The sequence below is a fragment of the Ranitomeya imitator genome, chromosome 2 (assembly GCF_032444005.1).
Source record: "Ranitomeya imitator isolate aRanImi1 chromosome 2, aRanImi1.pri, whole genome shotgun sequence".
Lineage (NCBI taxonomy): Eukaryota > Metazoa > Chordata > Amphibia > Anura > Dendrobatidae > Ranitomeya > Ranitomeya imitator.
This window is the reverse complement of record NC_091283.1, coordinates 280,753,196-280,772,757: the sequence shown is the minus strand read 5'-3', so window position 1 is coordinate 280,772,757 and position 19,562 is coordinate 280,753,196. Positions and strand designations below refer to the sequence as shown.

At 45.8% G+C, this 19,562-nt stretch overlaps 1 protein-coding gene across 1 annotated transcript in view; it reads left to right on the top strand.

Moving 5' to 3' along the window:
* The window catches only part of LOC138663150 (oocyte zinc finger protein XlCOF6-like), a 69,483-nt gene that overhangs the window by 35,686 nt on the left and 14,235 nt on the right, over positions 1-19,562 (top strand). The window contains exons 4-6 of the mRNA XM_069749295.1: positions 2,236-2,359; positions 2,443-2,540; positions 2,739-2,829. Of these exons, the coding sequence (XP_069605396.1) occupies positions 2,236-2,359; positions 2,443-2,540; positions 2,739-2,829 (313 nt within the window). The remainder of the gene's footprint in view (positions 1-2,235; positions 2,360-2,442; positions 2,541-2,738; positions 2,830-19,562) is intronic.

The window sequence follows — 19,562 nt, the reverse complement described above, 5'->3', positions numbered from 1 at the left end:
AATCCAGCAGCAGGAGCTGAAGTCCTTTTCCCAATTGCAGGAAGAATTTGGTTTGCGATCCACAGGGGAATATCAGTATGCGCAGATGAGACATGCCTTTAGAGCTCAGAATAAGAAGGCTGATATCAGGGTTCAAGATGATATAGTGTTGGAGTATGTGTGTGGTGAGGGTACTACAAGGGGAGTTATTTCCACTCTGTATAAGGACCTTATGCACACATTTCTGCTAGATTTCCCTATAAAGGCGAGAGCTAAGTGGGAGAGAGAAGTGGGGCCGATGGAAAATGAAACCTGGGAATCGGTGATGGAGTGGGTTCCGCGACTATCCTTGAGTGAACCATATAGGCTCTCGCAGCTATACATTCTGCATAGGGTATATAAATCTCCGGAAGTGCTATACAAAGCGGGATTGCGTGCCAATTCTGAGTGTCCGAGGTGTGCGAGTGAGAAGGCAGGAATATATCACATGATGTGGACGTGTCCGAGACTGGCTGCCTTTTGGGTGGTGGTTTTGAGCCGGGTTGAAGCAGCATATAAGTGCAGAGTTGTTAGAGACCCGATAGTATGTGTGCTGGGATATGTGGAAGAAATTGGAGTTGACAATACTTGGAAGATTGCAATCGCTAGGCTACTCTACATGGCCAGGAAAGTAATAGCACGAAACTGGATAAACGCGGAACCACCTGTGAGAAGGGAATTTCTCCAATATGTTCAACATGGTCTAAAATTGGAAAAGGGGGTGTACAGTAAAAGGGGGAAAATAGAACTCTTTAATAAAATATGGTCTCCTTGGCTTGATTTGGATTGAGGAGTATAGGCGTCGTGTTTCCTAAGACCTGGAAGAGGATAAATTACAAAAGGCAGATAATGCCTCGGTGGGGTGGAGATTGAGACTGAGCTGTCTTATGGGGGAGGGGGGTAGTTGGGGTAAGGTTGGGGTTTATTAAAGTAAGAAAATGTGTATCTGATATAATGCAATGTAAATGGCATTCTGTTGTTCTCTTTTTTTTATATTGTTAATAAAAATCTATTTAAATAAAAAAAAAAAAAATAGGCTGGGTCATGAAGGGGTTAAATATAGGGGCGCATGACGCATGCGTCGCCGCTGCGGCGCCCGACGCAAACACGCAAAACGCTAATGTGAACGTAGCCTTACCGCCGTTCACACTTACGCTCCGATCACACTCAGCTCGTTCACACTCACTAAGCTGAAGATTTAAAGATTTTTTTTTTCTCTTTCTCCTCAGCAGCAATCCACTCTGCAGTATAAGGCAACAAACCTCCACAAGCAGACTCTGTAGTATAAGACAGACACCGTAATACAAGGCAGCACCCCCACACAGGCAGACTCTGTAGTATAAGGCAGCACCCCTCACAGGCAGACTCTGTAGTATAAGGCAGCACCCCTCACAGGCAGACTCTGTAGTATAAGGCAGCACCCCCCACAGGCAGACTCTGTAGTATAAGGCAGCACCCCCCACAAGCAGACTCTGTAGTATAAGGCAGCACCCCCACACAGGCAGACTCTGTAGTATAAGGCAGCACCCCTCACAGGCAGACTCTGTATTATAAGGCAGCACCCCTCACAGGCAGACTCTGTATTATAAGGCAGCACCCCCCACAAGCAGACTCTGTAGTATAAGGCAGCACCCCCCAACAGATAAACCCAGTAATATAAGGCAGCCCCCATAAAGAAAAACAATAAATACTCACCTCTCGTCTTCCTGGTTCCTGCGCTGCTCCCTCTCACCTCCGGACCGCGGGCGTCGGGCAGTGATGTAATCACGCCCCCTTGTCATTGTCAGACGCTGACAGGGGAATGAAGAGAGAAGGAGCGTAGTGCTCCTTTCCTCATCAATGCAGTCAGCTGTATCAGCTAGATGCCGATTCAGCTGACCCTGCAATGACAGGCGGGGGGCCCACAGCGACCGGGTGGCTGAGCAGGGAAATCGATTCTCCCTGCTCTGCCTCAGAATGTAACTATTAGCGTGCTGTGCAGGCCAATACAGTTACAGTAGCGTAGCTCTGGGTGGGCCCCCTCTGAGCACCGGGCCCAGGGCGATGGCCCCCTTTGCCCCCAGTAGCCACGCTACTGCCGGATGCATCATTCTGTGGGGTCCAGACTGCGCGTCGTGCTTGTGCATTCTATAAAGGCTTCGTACAGTGACGCTGCTAGCATTATATTATAGATGCTGTGATGGGATCGGGGGATGATGGTATCATTGTATGTGTCAGGTTCCTATAAGGTGTCAGGATGTCGCCGTCTATTTCTCCATGGAGGAGTGGGAGTATTTAGAAGGACACAAAGATCTGTACAAGGATGTCATGATGGAGGTTCCCCAGCCCCTCACATCACCAGGTAATAGACAGGACTAAATACACACGGCCTATAATTATCTGTATGTAAAGAATGAATTCAGTCCCTGTATGTGTTTCCTTCAGATCTATCCAGTAAGAGGACAACACCAGAGAGATGTCCCCGTCCTCTTCTTCCACAGGACTGTAAACAGGAAGATCCCAATGTTCCTCAGGATCATCAGGTAGATAGAGAGAAGGTGTCATGAGATCTCCCCTATGATGTGTAGACGGCTGTGAAGGTCTTGTGCTCAGTCTTGTTTTATCCACCAGTATTACATGTTTCATACTGGTGTCATGAGAACGGTGGAGATGGCAGGATTAGAGCTGATCATAGATGTGACTTCTCCATCTGTCTGTGACTTTTACAATATTTGTTTCAGGGTGAAGATCTGACCCATATTAATACTACAGAGACATATTTGAGGGGTGATGAGCGGTGTAAAGAGGAGATTCCTACATATGACTACCCAGGTGAGTAGAAACCACTAAATGCAGAGAAGTCACAGATTCTTCTCAGTCACCGGCTGTGGCTGCTTTATCGGTGGTGTAGTCCGGCCGTATCACAATCGTGTGATCAACATTTTTCCTCTAGACCACAACATTCTCCTCCACCCAAAACTGTTTAAATAGCTTTGGGCATTGAAAGCCCTTTTCTATAGAACTTACAACCTGGAGGATCCACCCCTGGGACTAGAAGACTCTGACTGTTACCTGCCCAGATCTGTAAACTACAAAGCCGAATGACAGCGTGCGTAGAATGTGCTGACAAGTTAGAAAATCACTTGAAGAAAAATATGATGGGTCTGTAAGAGAAAGCGGAGGGTAATGATACTGTTGGCTTCCTAGAACCCTGATATCTTATCGGATGAATCTCCCTTCTCTCCCTTCTGTGCTGCTGAAAGAGCTCATATGGTCCCTACAAGACCAGGTCCAGTCTTTCTGGCCAAACTTCACTTTTATGATCGACAGCATTAAATGTGCAGTGAGGCCAAGTGTGAATTTCTGTACAATAACAGCAGAGTTTCACTATAAACCGGCTAACTTCAAACAGGATATGCCATGATACATCTCTCAGCTGTGCGTGCTTAGTAGCTTTAATATACCGTATTTTCTGGTGTATAAGACGACTGGGCGTATAAGACGACCCCCAACTTTTCCATATAAAATATGGAATTTGGATTATACCCGCCGTATAAGACGGAGGCCATCTTATACGCCCAATCATCTTATACGGCGTGTGGTTCCCAGGGTCTGGAGGAGAGGAGACTCTCCTTCGGGCCCTGGGATCCATATAAATGTAAAAAATAAAGAATAAAAATAAAAAAATATGGCTATACTCACCCCAACGCCGAACCCTGCCTCTCAGCGCTGCAAGCGTCTGCCTCTGTTCCTAAGAATGCAGTGAGTGAAGGACCTACGATGACGTCGCGGTCACGCGACCGCTCACCTGACCGCGACGTCATCGAAGGTCCTTCAGTCACAGCATTCTAAGAAACTGAGACAGACGCTTGCAGCAGTGACAGCCAGGGTCCGTCGGAGGGGTGAGTATATCCATATTTTTTATTCTTTATTTTTTAAATGAATGTGGATCCCAGGGCCTGAAGGAGTCTCCTCTCCTTCAGACCCTGGGAACCATCCAGGATCACTCCGTGCACCCGTACCCGGCGTATAAGACGACCCCCGACTTTTGGGACAATTTTTAGGGGTTAAAAAGTCGTCTTATCCGCCGGAAAATACGGTACATTTCTTCACACCTGCAGGAGATGGGACTCCACGCTGGGACTATGTGCGTGGAGAGCAGTGAGTATTCATTGTCCTTTAACCCCTTCCCGACCTTTGACGCATACGCTGCGTCATGAAAGTCGGTGCCATTCCGACCCATGACGCAGCATATGCGTCATGGAAAGATCGCGTCCCTGCAGGCCGGGTGAAAGGGTTAACTCCCATTTCACCCGATCTGCAGGGACAGGGGGAGTGGTAGTTTAGCCCAGGGGGGGTGGCTTCACCCCCTCGTGGCTACGATCGCTCTGATTGGCTGTTGAAAGTGAAACTGCCAATCAGAGCGATTTGTAATATTTCACCTAAAAAACTGGTGAAATATTACAATCCAGCCATGGCCGATGCTGCAATATCATCGGCCATGGCTGGAAATACTAATGTGCCCCCACCCCACTCCTCCGATCGCCCCCCGATCTGTGGTCCGCTCCCCTCCGTCCTCTGCTCCGCTCCCCCGTCCTCCTGTCCGCTCCCCCCGTGCTCCAATCACACCCCCCGCGCTCCAATCAAACCCCCCCGCACTCCGACCCCCCCCCCCCCGCACACAGCGACCCCCCCCGTGCTCCGATCCACCCCCCCCCGCACAGCGATCCCTCACCCCGTGCTCCAATCCTTCCCCGTGCTCCAATCCTCCCTCCCGTGTTCCGATCCACCCCCCCCCATGATCCGATCCACCCCCCCGTGCTCCGACGCCCCCCCCCCCCCCCCCCCCGTGCCCTGATCTCCCCCCCCCTTATACTTACCTGGCCGCCCGAGGTCCGTCCGTCTTCTTTCCTGGGCGCCGCCATCTTCCAAAATGGCGGGCGCATGTGCAGTGCGCCCGCCGAATCTGCCGGCCGGCAGATTCGTTCCAGAGTGAATTTTGATCACTGAGATATAATCTATCTCAGTGATCAAAATAAAAAAATAGTAAATGACCCCCCCCCTTTGTCACCCCCATAGATAGGGACAATAAAAAAAATAAAGAATTTTTTTTTTTTTCACTAAGGTTGGGGTAAGAAGTAGGGTTAGGGGTAGGGTTAGGGGTAGGGTTAGGGCTAGGGTTAGGGGTAGGGTTAGGGCTAGGGTTAGGGTTTCGGTATGTGCACACGTATTCTGGTCCTATGCGGATTTTTCCGCAGCGGATTTGAAAAATCCACAGTGCTAAACCGCTGCCGATTTATCGTGGATTTACCGCGGTTTTTCTGCGCATTTCACTGCGGTTTTACAACTGCGATTTTCTATTGGAGCAGTTGTAAAACCGCTGCGGAATCCGCAGAAAGAAGTGACATGCTGTGGAATGTAAACCGCTGCGTTTCCGTGCAGTTTTTCCGCAGCATGTGTACAGCGATTTTTGGTTCCCATAGGTTCACATTGAACTGTAAACTCATGGGAAACTGCTGCGGATCCGCAGTGTTTTCCGCAGCGTGTGCACATACCTTTAGAATTAGGCTATGTGCACACGGTGCGGATTGGCCGCTGCGGATCCGCAGCAGTGTTCCATCAGGTTTACAGTACCATGTAAACATATGGAAAACCAAATCCGCTGTGCCCATGGTGCAGAAACCACCGCGCGGGAACGCTGCGTTGTATTTTCCGCAGCATGCCAATTCTTTGTGCGGATTCCGCAGCGTTTTACACCTGTTCCTCAATAGGAATCCACAGGTGAAATCCGCACAAAAAACACTGGAAATCCACGGTAAATCCACAGGTAAAACGCAGTGCCTTTTACCCGCGGATTTTTCAAAAATGATGCTGAAAAATCTCATACGAATCCGCAACGTTGGCACATAGCCTTAGAGTTGGGTTGGAATTAGGGTTGTGGTTAGGGTTAGGGGTGTGTTGGGGTTAGGGTTGTGGTTAGGGGTGTGTTGGGGTTAGGGTTGTGATTAGGGTTACGGCTACAGTTGGGATAAGGGTTAGGGGTGTGTTGGAGGTAGAATTGAGGGGTTTCCACTGTTTAGGCACTTCAGGGGGTCTCCAAACGCAACATGGCGCCACCATTGATTCCAGCCAATCTTGTATTCAAAAATTCAAATGGTGCTCCCTCACTTCCGAACCCCGACGTGTGCCCAAACAGTGGTTTACCCCCACATATGGGGTACCAGCATACTCAGGACAAACTGCACAACAATTACTGGGGTCCAATTTCTCCTGTTACCCTTGAGAAAATAAAAAATTGCTTGCTAAAACATCATTTTTGAGGAAAGAAAAATGATTTTTTATTTTCACGGCTCTGCGTTGTAAACGTCTGTGAAGCACTTGGGGGTTCAAAGTGCTCACCACATATCTAGATAAGTTCCTTGGGGGGTCTAGTTTCCAAAATGAGGTCACTTGTGGGGGGTTTCTACTGTTTAGGCACACCAGGGGCTCTGCAAACGCAACGTGACGCCCGCAGACCATTCCATCAAAGTCTGCATTTCAAAAGTCACTACTTCCCTTCTGAGCCCCCACGTGTGCCCAAACAGTGGGTTACCTCCACACATGGGGTATCAGCGTACTCAGGAGAAACTGGACAACAACTTTTGTGGTCCAATTTCTCCTGTAACCCTTGGGAAAATAAAAAATTCTGGGCTAAAAAATTATTTTTGAGGAAAGAAAACGTATTTATTATTTTCACGGCTCTGCGTTATAAACTTCTGTAAAGCACTTGGGGGTTGAAAGTGCTCACCACACATCTAGATAAGTTCCTTTGGGGGTCTAGTTTCCAAAATGGGGTCACTTGTGGGGGGTTTCTACTGTTTAGGCACACCAGGGGCTCTGCAAACGCAATGTGACGCCCGCAGACCATTCCATCAAAGTCTGCATTTCAAAAGTCACTACTTCCCTTCTGAGCCCCCACGTGTGCCCAAACAGTGGGTTACCTCCACACATGGGGTATCAGCGTACTCAGGAGAAACTGGACAACAACTTTTGTGGTCCAATTTCTCCTGTAACCCTTGGGAAAATAAAAAATTCTGGGCTAAAAAATTATTTTTGAGGAAAGAAAACGTATTTATTATTTTCACGGCTCTGCGTTATAAACTTCTGTAAAGCACTTGGGGGTTGAAAGTGCTCACCACACATCTAGATAAGTTCCTTTGGGGGTCTAGTTTCCAAAATGGGGTCACTTGTGGGGGGTTTCTACTGTTTAGGCACACCAGGGGCTCTGCAAACGCAATGTGACGCCCGCAGACCATTCCATCAAAGTCTGCATTTCAAAAGTCACTACTTCCCTTCTGAGCCCCCACGTGTGCCCAAACAGTGGTTTACCCCCACACATGGGGTATCAGCGTACTCAGGAGAAACTGGACAACAACTTTTGTGGTCCAATTTCTCCTGTAACCCTTGGGAAAATAAAAAATTCTGGGCTAAAAAATTATTTTTGAGGAAAGAAAACGTATTTATTATTTTCACTGCTCTGTGTTATGAACTTCTGTGAAGCACTTGGGGGTTCAAAGTGCTCACCTCACATCTAGATAAGTTCCTTTCGGGGTCTAGTTTCCAAAATGGGGTCACTTGTGTGGGGTTTCTACTGTTTAGCCACATCAGGGGCTCTGCAAACGCAACGTGACGCCCACAGAGCATTCCATCAAAGTCTGCATTTCAAAACGTCACTACTTCACTTCCGAGCCCCAGCATGTGCCTAAACAGTGGTTTACCCCCACATATGGGGTATCAGCGTACTCAGGAGAAACTGGACAACAACTTTTGGGGTCAAATTTCTCCTGTTACCCTTGGGAAAATAAAAAATTGCGGGCTAAAATTCATTTTTGAGAAAATAATTTTTTATTTTTATTTTCATGGCTCTGCGTTATAAACTTCTGTGAAGCACTTGAGGGTTCAAAGTGCTCACTACACATCTAGATTAGTTCCTTTGGGGGTCTAGTTTCCAAAATGGGGTAATTTGTGGGGGATCTCCAATGTTTAGGCACACAGGGGCTCTCCAAACGCGACATGGTGTCCGCTAATGATTGGAGATAATTTTCCATTTAAAAAGCCAAATGGCGTGCCTTCCCTTCTGAGCCCTGCCATGCGCCCAAACAGTGGTTTACCCCCACATATGGGGTATCTGCATACTCAGGACAAACTGGACAACAACATTTGTGGTCCAATTTCTCCTATTACCATTGGCAAAATAGGAAATTCCAGGCTAAAAAATCATTTTTGAGAAAAGAAAAATTATTTTTTATTTTCATGGCTCTGCATTATAAACTTCTGTGAAGCACCTGGGGGTTTAACCCCTTCCCGACCTTTGACGCCACGTAGGCGTCATGAAAGTCGGTGCCAATCCGACCCATGACGCCTATGCGGCGTCATGGAAAGATCGCGTCCCTGCAGACCGGGTGAAAGGGTTAACTCCCATTTCACCCGATCTGCAGGGACAGGGGGAGTGGTAGTTTAGCCCAGGGGGGGTGGCTTCACCCCCTCGTGGCTACGATCGCTCTGATTGGCTGTTGAAAGTGAAACTGCCAATCAGAGCGATTTGTAATATTTCACCCATTATAACGGGTGAAATATTACAATCCAGCCATGGCCGATGCCGCAATATCATCGGCCATGGCTGGAAATACTAGTGTGCCCCCACACCACCCCTCCGATCGCCCCCCCACCCCCCCGATCTGGCCGGTACACTGCTCCGGCTCCCCTCCGTCCAGTGCTCCGCTCCCCCCCGTGCTCGTGTCCGCTCCCCCCGTGCTCCAATCACCCCCCCCGTGCTCCAATCACCCCCCCTGCACTCCGATCCACCCCCCCCCCCGTGCTCCGTTCCACCCCCCGTGCTCCATTCCAGCCCCCCCGTGCTCCGTTCCACGCCCCCCGCGCTCCGTTCCACCCCTCCCGCGCTCCGATTCCCCCCCCCCGTGCTCCGATCCCCCCCCCCCCCCGTGGTCCCCCCCCACCCTATCATACTTACCGATCCAGCCGTGGTCCCGTCCGTCTTCTCCCGGGCGCCGCCATCTTCCAAAATGGCGGGCGCATGCGCAGTGCGCCCGCCGAATCTGCCGGCCGGCAGATTCGTTCCAAAGTGCATTTTGATCACTGAGATATAATCTATCTCAGTGATCAAAATAAAAAAAATAATAAATGACCCCCCCCCCCCCTTTGTCACCCCCATAGGTAGGGACAATAAAAAAATAAAGAAATTTTTTTTTTTTCCACTAATGTTAGAATAGGGTTAGGGTTAGGGTTAGGGGTAGGGCTAGGGTTAGGGTTAGGGGTAGGGGTAGGGTTAGGGGTAGGGGTAGGGTTAGGGCTAGGGTTAGGGTTAGGGTTAGGAATGTGCACACGTATTCTGGTCCTCTGCGGATTTTTCCGCTGCGGATTTGATAAATCCGCAGTGCTAAACCGCTGCGGATTTATGGCGGATTTACCGCGTTTTTTTCTGCGCATTTCACTGCGGTTTTACAATTGCGATTTTCTATTGGAGCAGTTGTAAAACCGCTGCGGAATCCGCACAAAGAAGTGACATGCTGCGGAATGTAAACCGCTGCGTTTCCGTGCAGTTTTTCCGCAGCATGTGTACAGCGATTTTTGTTTCCCATAGGTTTACATTGAACTGTACACTCATGGGAAACTGCTGCGGATCCACAGCGTTTTCCGCAGCGTGTGCACATACCTTTAGAATTAGGCTATGTGCACACGGTGCTGATTTGGCTGCGGATTCGCAGCAGTGTTCCATCAGGTTTACAGTACCATGTAAACATATGAAAAACCAAATCCGCTGTGCCCATGGTGCGGAAAATACCGCGCGGGAACGCTGCGTTGTATTTTCCGCAGCATGTCAATTCTTTGTGCGGATTCCGCGGCGTTTTACACCTGTTCCTCAATAGGAATCCGCAGGTGAAATCCGCACAAAAAACACTGGAAATCCGCGGAAAATCCGCAGGTAAAACACAGTGCCTTTTACCCGCAGATTTTTCAAAAATGGTGCGGAAATATCTCACACGAATCCGCAACGTGGGCACATAGCCTTAGGGTTAGGGTTAGGGTTGGAATTAGGGTTGTGGTTAGGGTTAGGGGTGTGTTGGGGTTAGTGTTGTGGTTAGGGGTGTGTTGGGGTTAGGGTTGTGATTAGGATTATGGCTACAGTTGGGATTAGGGTTAGGGGTGTGTTGGGGTTAGTGTTGGAGTTAGAATTGAGGGGTTACCACTGTTTAGGCACATCAGGGGTCTCCAAACGCAACATGGCGCCACCATTGATTCCAGCCAATGTCGTATTCAAAAAGTCAAATGGTGCTCCCTCACTTCCGAGCCCTGACGTGTGCCAAAACAGTGGTTTACCCCCACATATGGGGTACCAGCATACTCAGGACAAACTGCGCAACAATTACTGGGGTCCAATTTCTCCTGTTACCCTTGTGAATCTAAAAAAATGCTTGCTAAAACATAATTTTTGAGGAAAGAAAAATGATTTTTTATTTTCACGGCTCTGCGTTGTAAACGTCTGTGAAGCACTTGGGGGTTCAAAGTGCTCACCACATATCTAGATAAGTTCCTTGGGGGGTCTAATTTCTAAAATGGGGTCACTTGTGGGGGTTTCTACTGTTTAGGCACACCAGGGGCTCTGCAAACGCAACGTGACACCCGCAGACCATTCCATCAAAGTCTGCATTTCAAAAGTCACTACTTCCCTTCTGAACCCCGACGTGTGCCCAAACAGTGGTTTACCCCCACATATGGGGTATCAGCGTACTCAGGAGAAACTGGACAACAACTTTTGGGGTCCAATTTCTCCTGTAACCCTTGGGAAAATAAAAAATTCTGGGCTAAATAATTATTTTTGAGGAAAGAAAACGTATTTATTATTTTCACGGCTCTGCATTATAAACTTCTATGAAGCACTTGGGGGTTCAAAGTGCTCACCACACATCTAGATAAGTTCCTTTCAGGGTCTAGTTTCCAAAATGGGGTCACTTGTGGGGGGTTTCTACTGTTTAGGCACATCAGGGGCTCTGCAAACGCAACGTGACGCCCGCAGAGCATTCCATCAAAGTCTGCATTTCAAAACGTCACTACTTCAATTCCAAGCCCCGGCATGTGCCCAAACAGTAGTTTACCCCCACATATGGGGTATCACCGTACTCAGGAGAAACTGGACAACAAATATTGGGGTCAAATTTCTCCTGTTACCCTTGGGAAAATTAAAAAATTCTGGACTAAATAATTATTTTTGAGGAAAGAAAACGTATTTATTATTTTCACGGCTCTGCATTATAAACTTCTATGAAGCACTTGGGGGTTCAAAGTGCTCACCACACATCTAGATAAGTTCCTTTGGGGGTCTAGTTTCCAAAATGGGGTCACTTGTGGGGGGTTTCTACTGTTAAGCCACATCAGGGGCTCTGCAAACGCAACGTGACGCCCACAGAGCATTCCATCAAAGTCTGCATTTCAAAACGTCACTACTTCACTTCCGAGCCCCGGCATGTGCCCAAACAGTGGTTTACCCCCACATATGGGGTATCAGCATACTCAGGACAAACTGGACAACAATATTTGGGGTCCAATTTCTCCTATTATCCTTGGCAAAATAGGAAATTCCGGTCTAAAAAATCATTTTTGAGGAAAGAAAAATTATTTTTTATTTTCATGGCTCTGCGTTATAAACTTCTGTGAAGCACCTGGGGGTTTAAAGTGCTCAATATGCATCTAGATAAGTTCCCTGGGGGGTCTAGTTTCCAAAATGGGGTCACTTGTGCGGGAGCTCCAATGTTTAGGCACACAGGGGCTCTCCAAACGCGACATGGTGTCCGCTAACAATTGGAGCTAATTTTCCATTCAAAAAGTCAAATGGCGCGCCTTCTCTTCCGAGCCCTGCCGAGTGCCCAAACAGTGGTTTACCCCCACATATGAGGTATCGGCGTACTCGGGAGAAATTGCCCAACAAATTTTATGATCCATTTTATCCTACTGCCCATGTGAAAATGAAAAAATTGAGGTGAAAAGAATTTTTTTGTGAAAAAAAATTACTTTTTCATTTTTACAGATCAATTTGTGAAGCACCTGAGGGTTTAAAGTGCTCACTAGGCATCTAAATTAGTTCCTTGGGGGGTCTAGTTTCCAAAATGGGGTCACTTGTGGGGGAGCGCCAATGTTTAGGCACACAGGAGCTATCCAAACGCGACATGGTGTCCGCTAACGATGGAAATAATTTTTCATTCAAAAAGTCAAATGGCGCTCCTTCCCTTCCGAGCCTTACCATGTGCCCAAACAGTGGTTTACCTCCACATGTGAGGTATTGGTGTACTCAGGAGAAATTGCCCAACACATTTTAGGATCCATTTTATCCTGTTGCCCATGTGAAAATGAAAAAATTGAGGCTAAAAGAATTTTTTTGTGAAAAAAAAGTACTTTTTCATTTTTACGGATCAATTTGTGAAGCACCTGGGGGTTCAAAGTGCTCACTATGCATCTAGATAAGTTCCTTGGGGCGTCTAGTTTCCAAAATGGGGTCACTTGTGGGGGAGCTCCAATTTTTAGGCACACGGGGGCTCTCCAAACGTGACATGGTGTCCGCTAAAGAGTGGAGCCAATTTTTGATTCAAAAAGTCAAATGGCGCTCCTTCCCTTCCAAGCCCTGCCGTGCGCCAAAACAGTGGTTTACCCCCACATATGAGGTATCAGCGTACTCAGGACAAATTGGACAACAACTTTCGTGGTTCAGTTTCTCCTTTTACCATTGGGAAAATAAAAAAATTGTTGCTAAAAGATAATTTTTGTGACTAAAAAGTTAAATGTTCATTTTTTCCTTCCATGTTGCTTCTGCTGCTGTGAAGCACCTGAAGGGTTAATAAACTTCTTGAATGTGGTTTTGAGTACCTTGAGGGGTGCAGTTTTTAGAATGGTGTCACTTTTGGGTATTTTCAGCCAAATAGACCCCTCAAACTGACTTCAAATGTGAGGTGGTCCCTAAAAAAAATGGTTTTGTAAATTTCGTTGTAAAAATGACAAATCGCTGGTCGAATTTTAACCCTTATAACTTCCTAACAAAAAAAAATTTTGTTTCCAAAATTGTGCTGATGTAAAGTAAACATGTGGGAAATGTTATTTATTAACTATTTTGTGTCACATATCTCTCTGGTTTAACAGAATAAAAATTCAAAATGTGAAAATTGCGAAATTTTCAAAATTTTCGCCAAATTTCCGTGTTTATCACAAATAAATGCAGAATTTATTGACCTAAATTTACCACTAACATGAAGCCCAATATGTCACGAAAAAACAATCTCAGAACCGCTAGGATCCGTTGAAGCGTTCCTGAGTTATTACCTCATAAAGGGACACTGGTCAGAATTGCAAAAAACGGCAAGGTCTTTAAGGTCAAAATAGGCTGGGTCTTGAAGGGGTTAAAGTGCTCAGTATGCATCTAGATAAGTTCCTTGGGGGGTCTAGTTTCCAAAATGGGGTCACTTGTGGGGGAGCTCCATTGCATAGGCACACAGGGGCTCTCCAAATGCGACATGGTGTCCGCTAACAATTGGAGCTAATTTTCCATTCAAAAAGTTAAAAGGCGCGCCTTCCCTTCCGAGCCCTGCCGTGTGCCCAAACAGTGGTTTACCCCCACATATGAGGTATCGGCGTACTCGGGAGAAATTGCTCAACAAATTTTAGGATCCATTTTATCCTATTGCCCATGTGAAAATGAAAAAATTGAGGCGAAAATAAATTTTTTGTGAAAAAAAAGTACTTTTTCATTTTTACGGATCAATTTGTGAAGCACCTGAGGGTTTAAAGTGCTCACTAGGCATCTAGATAAGTTCCTTGGGGGGTCCAGTTTCCAAAATGGGGTCACTTGTGGGGGAGCTCCAATGTTTAAGCACACAGGGTCTCTCCAAACGCGACATGGTGTCCGCTAACGATGGAGATAATTTTTCATTCAAAAAGTCAAATGGCGCTCCTTCCCTTCCGAGCCTTACCATGTGCCCAAACAGTGGTTTACCCCCACATGTGAAGTATCGGTGTACTCAGGAGAAATTGCCAAACAAATTTTAGGATCCATTTTATCCTGTTGTCCATGTGAAAATGAAAAAATTGAGGCTAAAGGAATTTTTTTGTGAAAAAAAAGTACTTTTTCATTTTTACGGATCAATTTGTGAAGCACCTGGGGGTTTAAAGGGCTCACTATGCATCTAGATAAGTTCCTTGGGGCGTCTAGTTTCCAAAATGGGGTCACTTGTGGGGAGCTCCAATTTTTAGGCACACGGGGGCTCTCCAAATGTGACATGGTGTCCGCTAAAGAGTGCAGCCAATTTTTCATTCAAAAAGTCAAATGGCGCTCCTTCCCTTCCAAGCCCTGCCGTGCGCCCAAACAGTGGTTTACCCCCACATATGAGGTATCAGCGTACTCAGGACAAATTGGACAACAACGTACGTGGTTCAGTTTCTCCTTTTACCATTGGGAAAATAAAAAAATTGTTGCTGAAAAATCATTTTTGTGACTAAAAAGTTAAATGTTCATTTTTTCCTTCCATGTTGCTTCTGCTGCTGTGCAGCACCTGAAGGGTTAATAAACTTCTTGAATGTGGTTTTGTGCACCTTGAGGGGTGCAGTTTTTAGAATGGTGTCACTTTTGGGTATTTTCAGCCATATAGACCCCTCAAACTGACTTCAAATGTGAGGTGGTCCCTAAAAAAAATGGTTTTGTAAATTTCGTTGTAAAAATGAGAAATCGCTGGTCAAATTTTAACCCTTATAACTTCCTAGCAAAAAAAAATTTTGTTTCCAAAATTGTGCTGATGTAAAGTAGACGTGTGGGAAATGTTATTTATTAACTATTTTGTGTCACATATCTCTCTGGTTTAACAGAATAAAAATTCAAAATGTGAAAATTGCGAAATTTTCAAAATTTTCGCCAAATTTCCGTTTTTATCACAAATAAACACAGAATTTATTGACCTAAATTTACCACTAACATGAAGCCCAATATGTCACGAAAAAACAATCTCAGAACCGCTAGGATCCATTGAAGCGTTCCTGAGTTATTACCTCATGAAGGGACACTGGTCAGAATTGCAAAAAACGGCAAGGTCTTTAAGGTCAAAATAGGCTGGGTCATGAAGGGGTTAATAACGGACATGCTGTTAGCCGCAGCCGCCAGGCATTCACGTGTGCCCGCTACTAAAGGAAATTATTATTCATTGTATTTCACGCATATGGGAATGGAGGGCAGTAAATAATCATTTCCTTATCCCCTTTTTGACATTAGACATGCTATCCCGTCGAGTTGGTATGGGCCCATATGACCACTGACGGGATAGTACGTCATCACCGATCAGCCACGCTCACGGGGGGAGCGTGGCCGATCGCGGCCGGGTGTCATCAATGGCTATCACAGCTGACATCTGGCACTATGTGCCAGGAGCAGTCACAGACCGCTCCTGGCGCATTAACCCCCGAAACACTGCGATCAAACATGATCGCAGGTTTCCGGCGGCATAGGGAAGCATCGCGCAGTGCGGTGCTTCCCTGAGACCGTCGGAGCAACGCGATGTGATCGCATTGCTCCGTGTGTCTCCTCCGTCCTCCTCCCTGCAGGCCCCGGATCCAAAATGGCCGTGGGGCTCCTTCCGGGTCCTGCAGGGAGGTGGCTTGCAAGCGCCAGCTCAGAGCAGGTGCCGGGAAGCCTCCCTGCAGTGCCTGTCAGTGCTCTGCAAAGTGTCAGATCAGCGATCTGACACTATAGTGTTCAATGATGTCCCACACTGGGACAAAGTAAAAAAAAAAGTATTTACATGTGTAAAATAAAAAAAAAAAATCCTAAAAAAAAAAAAATATATCTATTGTTTTAATAAATACATTTCTTAATGTAAATAAAAAAACACAATAAAAGTACACATATTTAGTATTGCCGCGTCCATAACGACCCGACCTATAAAATTGTCCCACTAGTTAACTCCTTCAGTGAACACCGTAAAAAAAAAAATAGATAAAAAAATGAGGCAAAAAACAATGCTTTATCATACGACCAAACAAAAAGTGGAACACGCGATCAAAAAGACGGATATAAATAAACATTGTACCGCCGAAAACGTCATCTTGTCCCGCAAAAAACGAGCCGCCATGCAGCATCATCAGCAAAAAAAATAAAAAAGTTATAGCCCTCAGAATAAAGTGATGCAAAAATAATTATTTTATCTATAAAATAGTTTTTATTGTATAAAAGCGCCAAAACATAAAAAAAATATAAATGAGGTATCGCTGTAATCATACTGACCCGAAGAATAAAACGGCTTTATCCATTTTACCAAACGCGGAACGGTATAAACGTCCTCCCCAAAAGAAATTCAGGAATTGCTGGTTTTTGTTCATTCTGCCTCACAAAAATCGGAATAAAAAGCGATTAAAAAATATCATGTCAAAGTCAGTCTCGGATATGGCTTTTTCTTTGCCACTCTGCCCTGAAGGCCAGCATCCCGGAATCGCTGTAACAAGGAGAGAGAAAAAAGAAAACCGAACTGTGAGGTCCAATGTATAGTATAGACAAATAAAAAAAAGAATAAATGTATATAGTACAAAAAGACTTTGTTTATTAATAAAGACACAAAAAAGGAAGCAGAAGGTTGTAACATGATAATGACAACATGAAGTGTATATCTGCCCGTTGTAAGATAGCACTCACTAACGGGTAGGGGAATGCTCGCTTGGCCCGGGATTCAAGCACGATTTTCTCACATAATTCAGACCATACGGTTTATTTAAATGTCATAAACCGCTCTGTAAACCAGGTTGCACATCACCGGCTTACACATAGTCCATTACTTCATCACATTTGGCTTTACAAAGCATTCATTATTCAAGCCTGTATCTCTCCAGCCACGGGTGACTGCACAGTTCATATAGCAGATACACTTCTCTTACAGTATATTACCACCCCCTTGTCCGGGGTTATCTTCCAGGAGCTCCGCTCCTCACGCTGACTCCTTGTCAGTCCTGTCTTTCAGGGTTGACCAACTTGTCAGGCACACCTCAGTCCGTCTAGACCCACCAAAGGACAGTGGCTTCCCCAACCGACACCGTCCAGGTCCACGGTCTCTCAGGTGCTTCCAGGAAGACTACCCTCACAGGAGCTTCCAAACACAGACCATCCAGGTCCACGGTCTCTCAGGTGCTTCCAGGAAGACTCCCCTCACAGGAGCTTCCAAACACAGACCGTCCAGGTCCACGGTCTCTCAGGTGCTTCCAGGAAGACTCCCCTCACCGGGGCTTCCAAACACAGACCGTCCAGGTCCACGGTCTCTCAGGTGCTTCCAGGAAGACTCCCCTCACAGGAGCTTCCAAATACAGACCGTCCAGGTCCACGGTCTCAGTTGCTTCCAGGAAGACTCCCCTCACAGGAGCTTCCAAACACAGACCGTCCAGGACCACGGTCTCTCCAGTACAGACCATTCAGGTCCAAACACTCACCATGTGACCAAACCCTGGTCACATTATGTAGCCTGTAACCACACCCACAGGTGAGGTATGGTTCACATGGGCTGGCCATATGATCCTGACATCACTGCAGGTCCTCAAACACCTGAAGTTTCTGCAGGAAAAAGGGGTACAGTGAGCACCCTCACCCAGAGGTGAGGCAAGTGGGTAGCCAGACCCTGCCATCTCTCATAGCTACCCGCAACCCGGACCCAGATGCACTAAACGACATCTTAGTGCTCATGTGCACCAAAGACAAAATACTGCGGGTTACATTGCAGGGAGCAGCTCCCTATATCAAGTGAGGCTTACAGCGCAGAAGACCTCCTCCTCTGCGACACATACCGGCCATTCACCACAATGCCGGCCACTGTCTCACTATCCCCATTACGCCTCCATGCGTGTCCTGCGGAGCACATACAGCGCCTCTAGCTGTAACAGGGGTCACTGCATCACACCGTGGACCACAACAGACCAGAGGAACAACCCATGTATAACTGACAACAGTGATTGTATGACACAATGATATAATAAAAAAAATAAAAAAATGATAAAATGAAAAAAGTGTATAATAAATAGGAAATGAAAAAATGGTGCGCTGTATAAATAGAATGGTAATTTATGTGCACAGGTAACGCAGCAGGTATATTGTAGCAAGAAAATAGTAAATGGTGATTAACTCTGAATCATGTAACCTGCAAAAGATGTTACATGATTCAGGTTGGGGCGCGTTCCTGCTCGCACCAACATGACCACACAGGTAATTACTCGCCACGCCATTATTCAGTCTTACTAAGCAATTTGTGGCTTCTTTGCATAGGTGCTGCATTGCTACTACGGTTATCATTCACACAACACCGAGGCTTTCTGGTGCAATCTTGGATATCTGAGATTTTTTGCATTGTTGCATTTTTCCAGGCTGTCACTTATATTATATTCTCAGTCTTTCTGTGGTTCTATGGATATCCTTTTTGCCCATATGCACATGCACTTTATTGCCACTTTTCTTTTTATTCATGTCATTTACCTGTTTAATACTTTGAGGTACAGTACATGCCATGACAATATTCCATCTTATATACGTATATACTTGAGTAAAAGCCGGCCCCCCTAATTTTGCCACAAAAAAACTGGGAAAACTTAATGACTCGAGTATAAGCGTAGGGTGGAAAATGCAGCAGCTACCGGTAAATGTGAAAAATAAAAATAGATACCAAAAAAAGTAAAATTCATTGAGACATCTGTAGGTTAAGTGTTTTTGAATATCCATATTGAATCAGGAGCCCCATATAATGCTTCATGCAGTTCTTTATGGCTCCATAGATGCCCCATATATTGCTTCATGCAGTTCTTTATGGCTCCATAGATGCCCCATATATTGCTTCATGCAGTTCTTTATGGCTCCATAGATGCCCCATATATTGCTTCATGCAGTTCTTTATGGCTCCATAGATGCCCCATATAATGCTCCATGCAGTTCCTTTTTTTTTTTTTTTTTTTGAAACATAAATTTTTATTTATTTACAAATTGTGTCGAGCATTACATCTTATTGACCTTAAATTCTTAATAATTAACGCAACGTTATGGGGATTAGGGAAGGGAAGAGAATAGGGGAAAAGGTGACATTACAATAACTATCCAATCACATTCTCTATATACGAATCTGCAAAGTTATTTAAGAACGGTATTTAAACGGAAAGATAACCAATTGTTCCATTTTTTTTTTATGAAATTGAGCTATATTATTATTAGATGTAGCGATTATTTTTTCTGATAGGTAATTTTCGTTGATCAGTGATACGACCTCGGGCAGTGAGGGGCATTTTGAGTTTTTCCAGTAACTAGCAATTTTGATTCTTGTTGCTACAATAATATGTACAATCACTGTACGGAACTCATAGGGAAATGAGTCCAAATCAGTAGCGAGTAACGCCTGCTGTGCATTAAGAGTCACTGGTATACCACAAATCTGGAACATCAGATGATCAATGGCTTCCCACAGACGTCTAATTCTGCCACAACTCCACCATATATGTAGCATGTCTGCACTGGGGTCTCC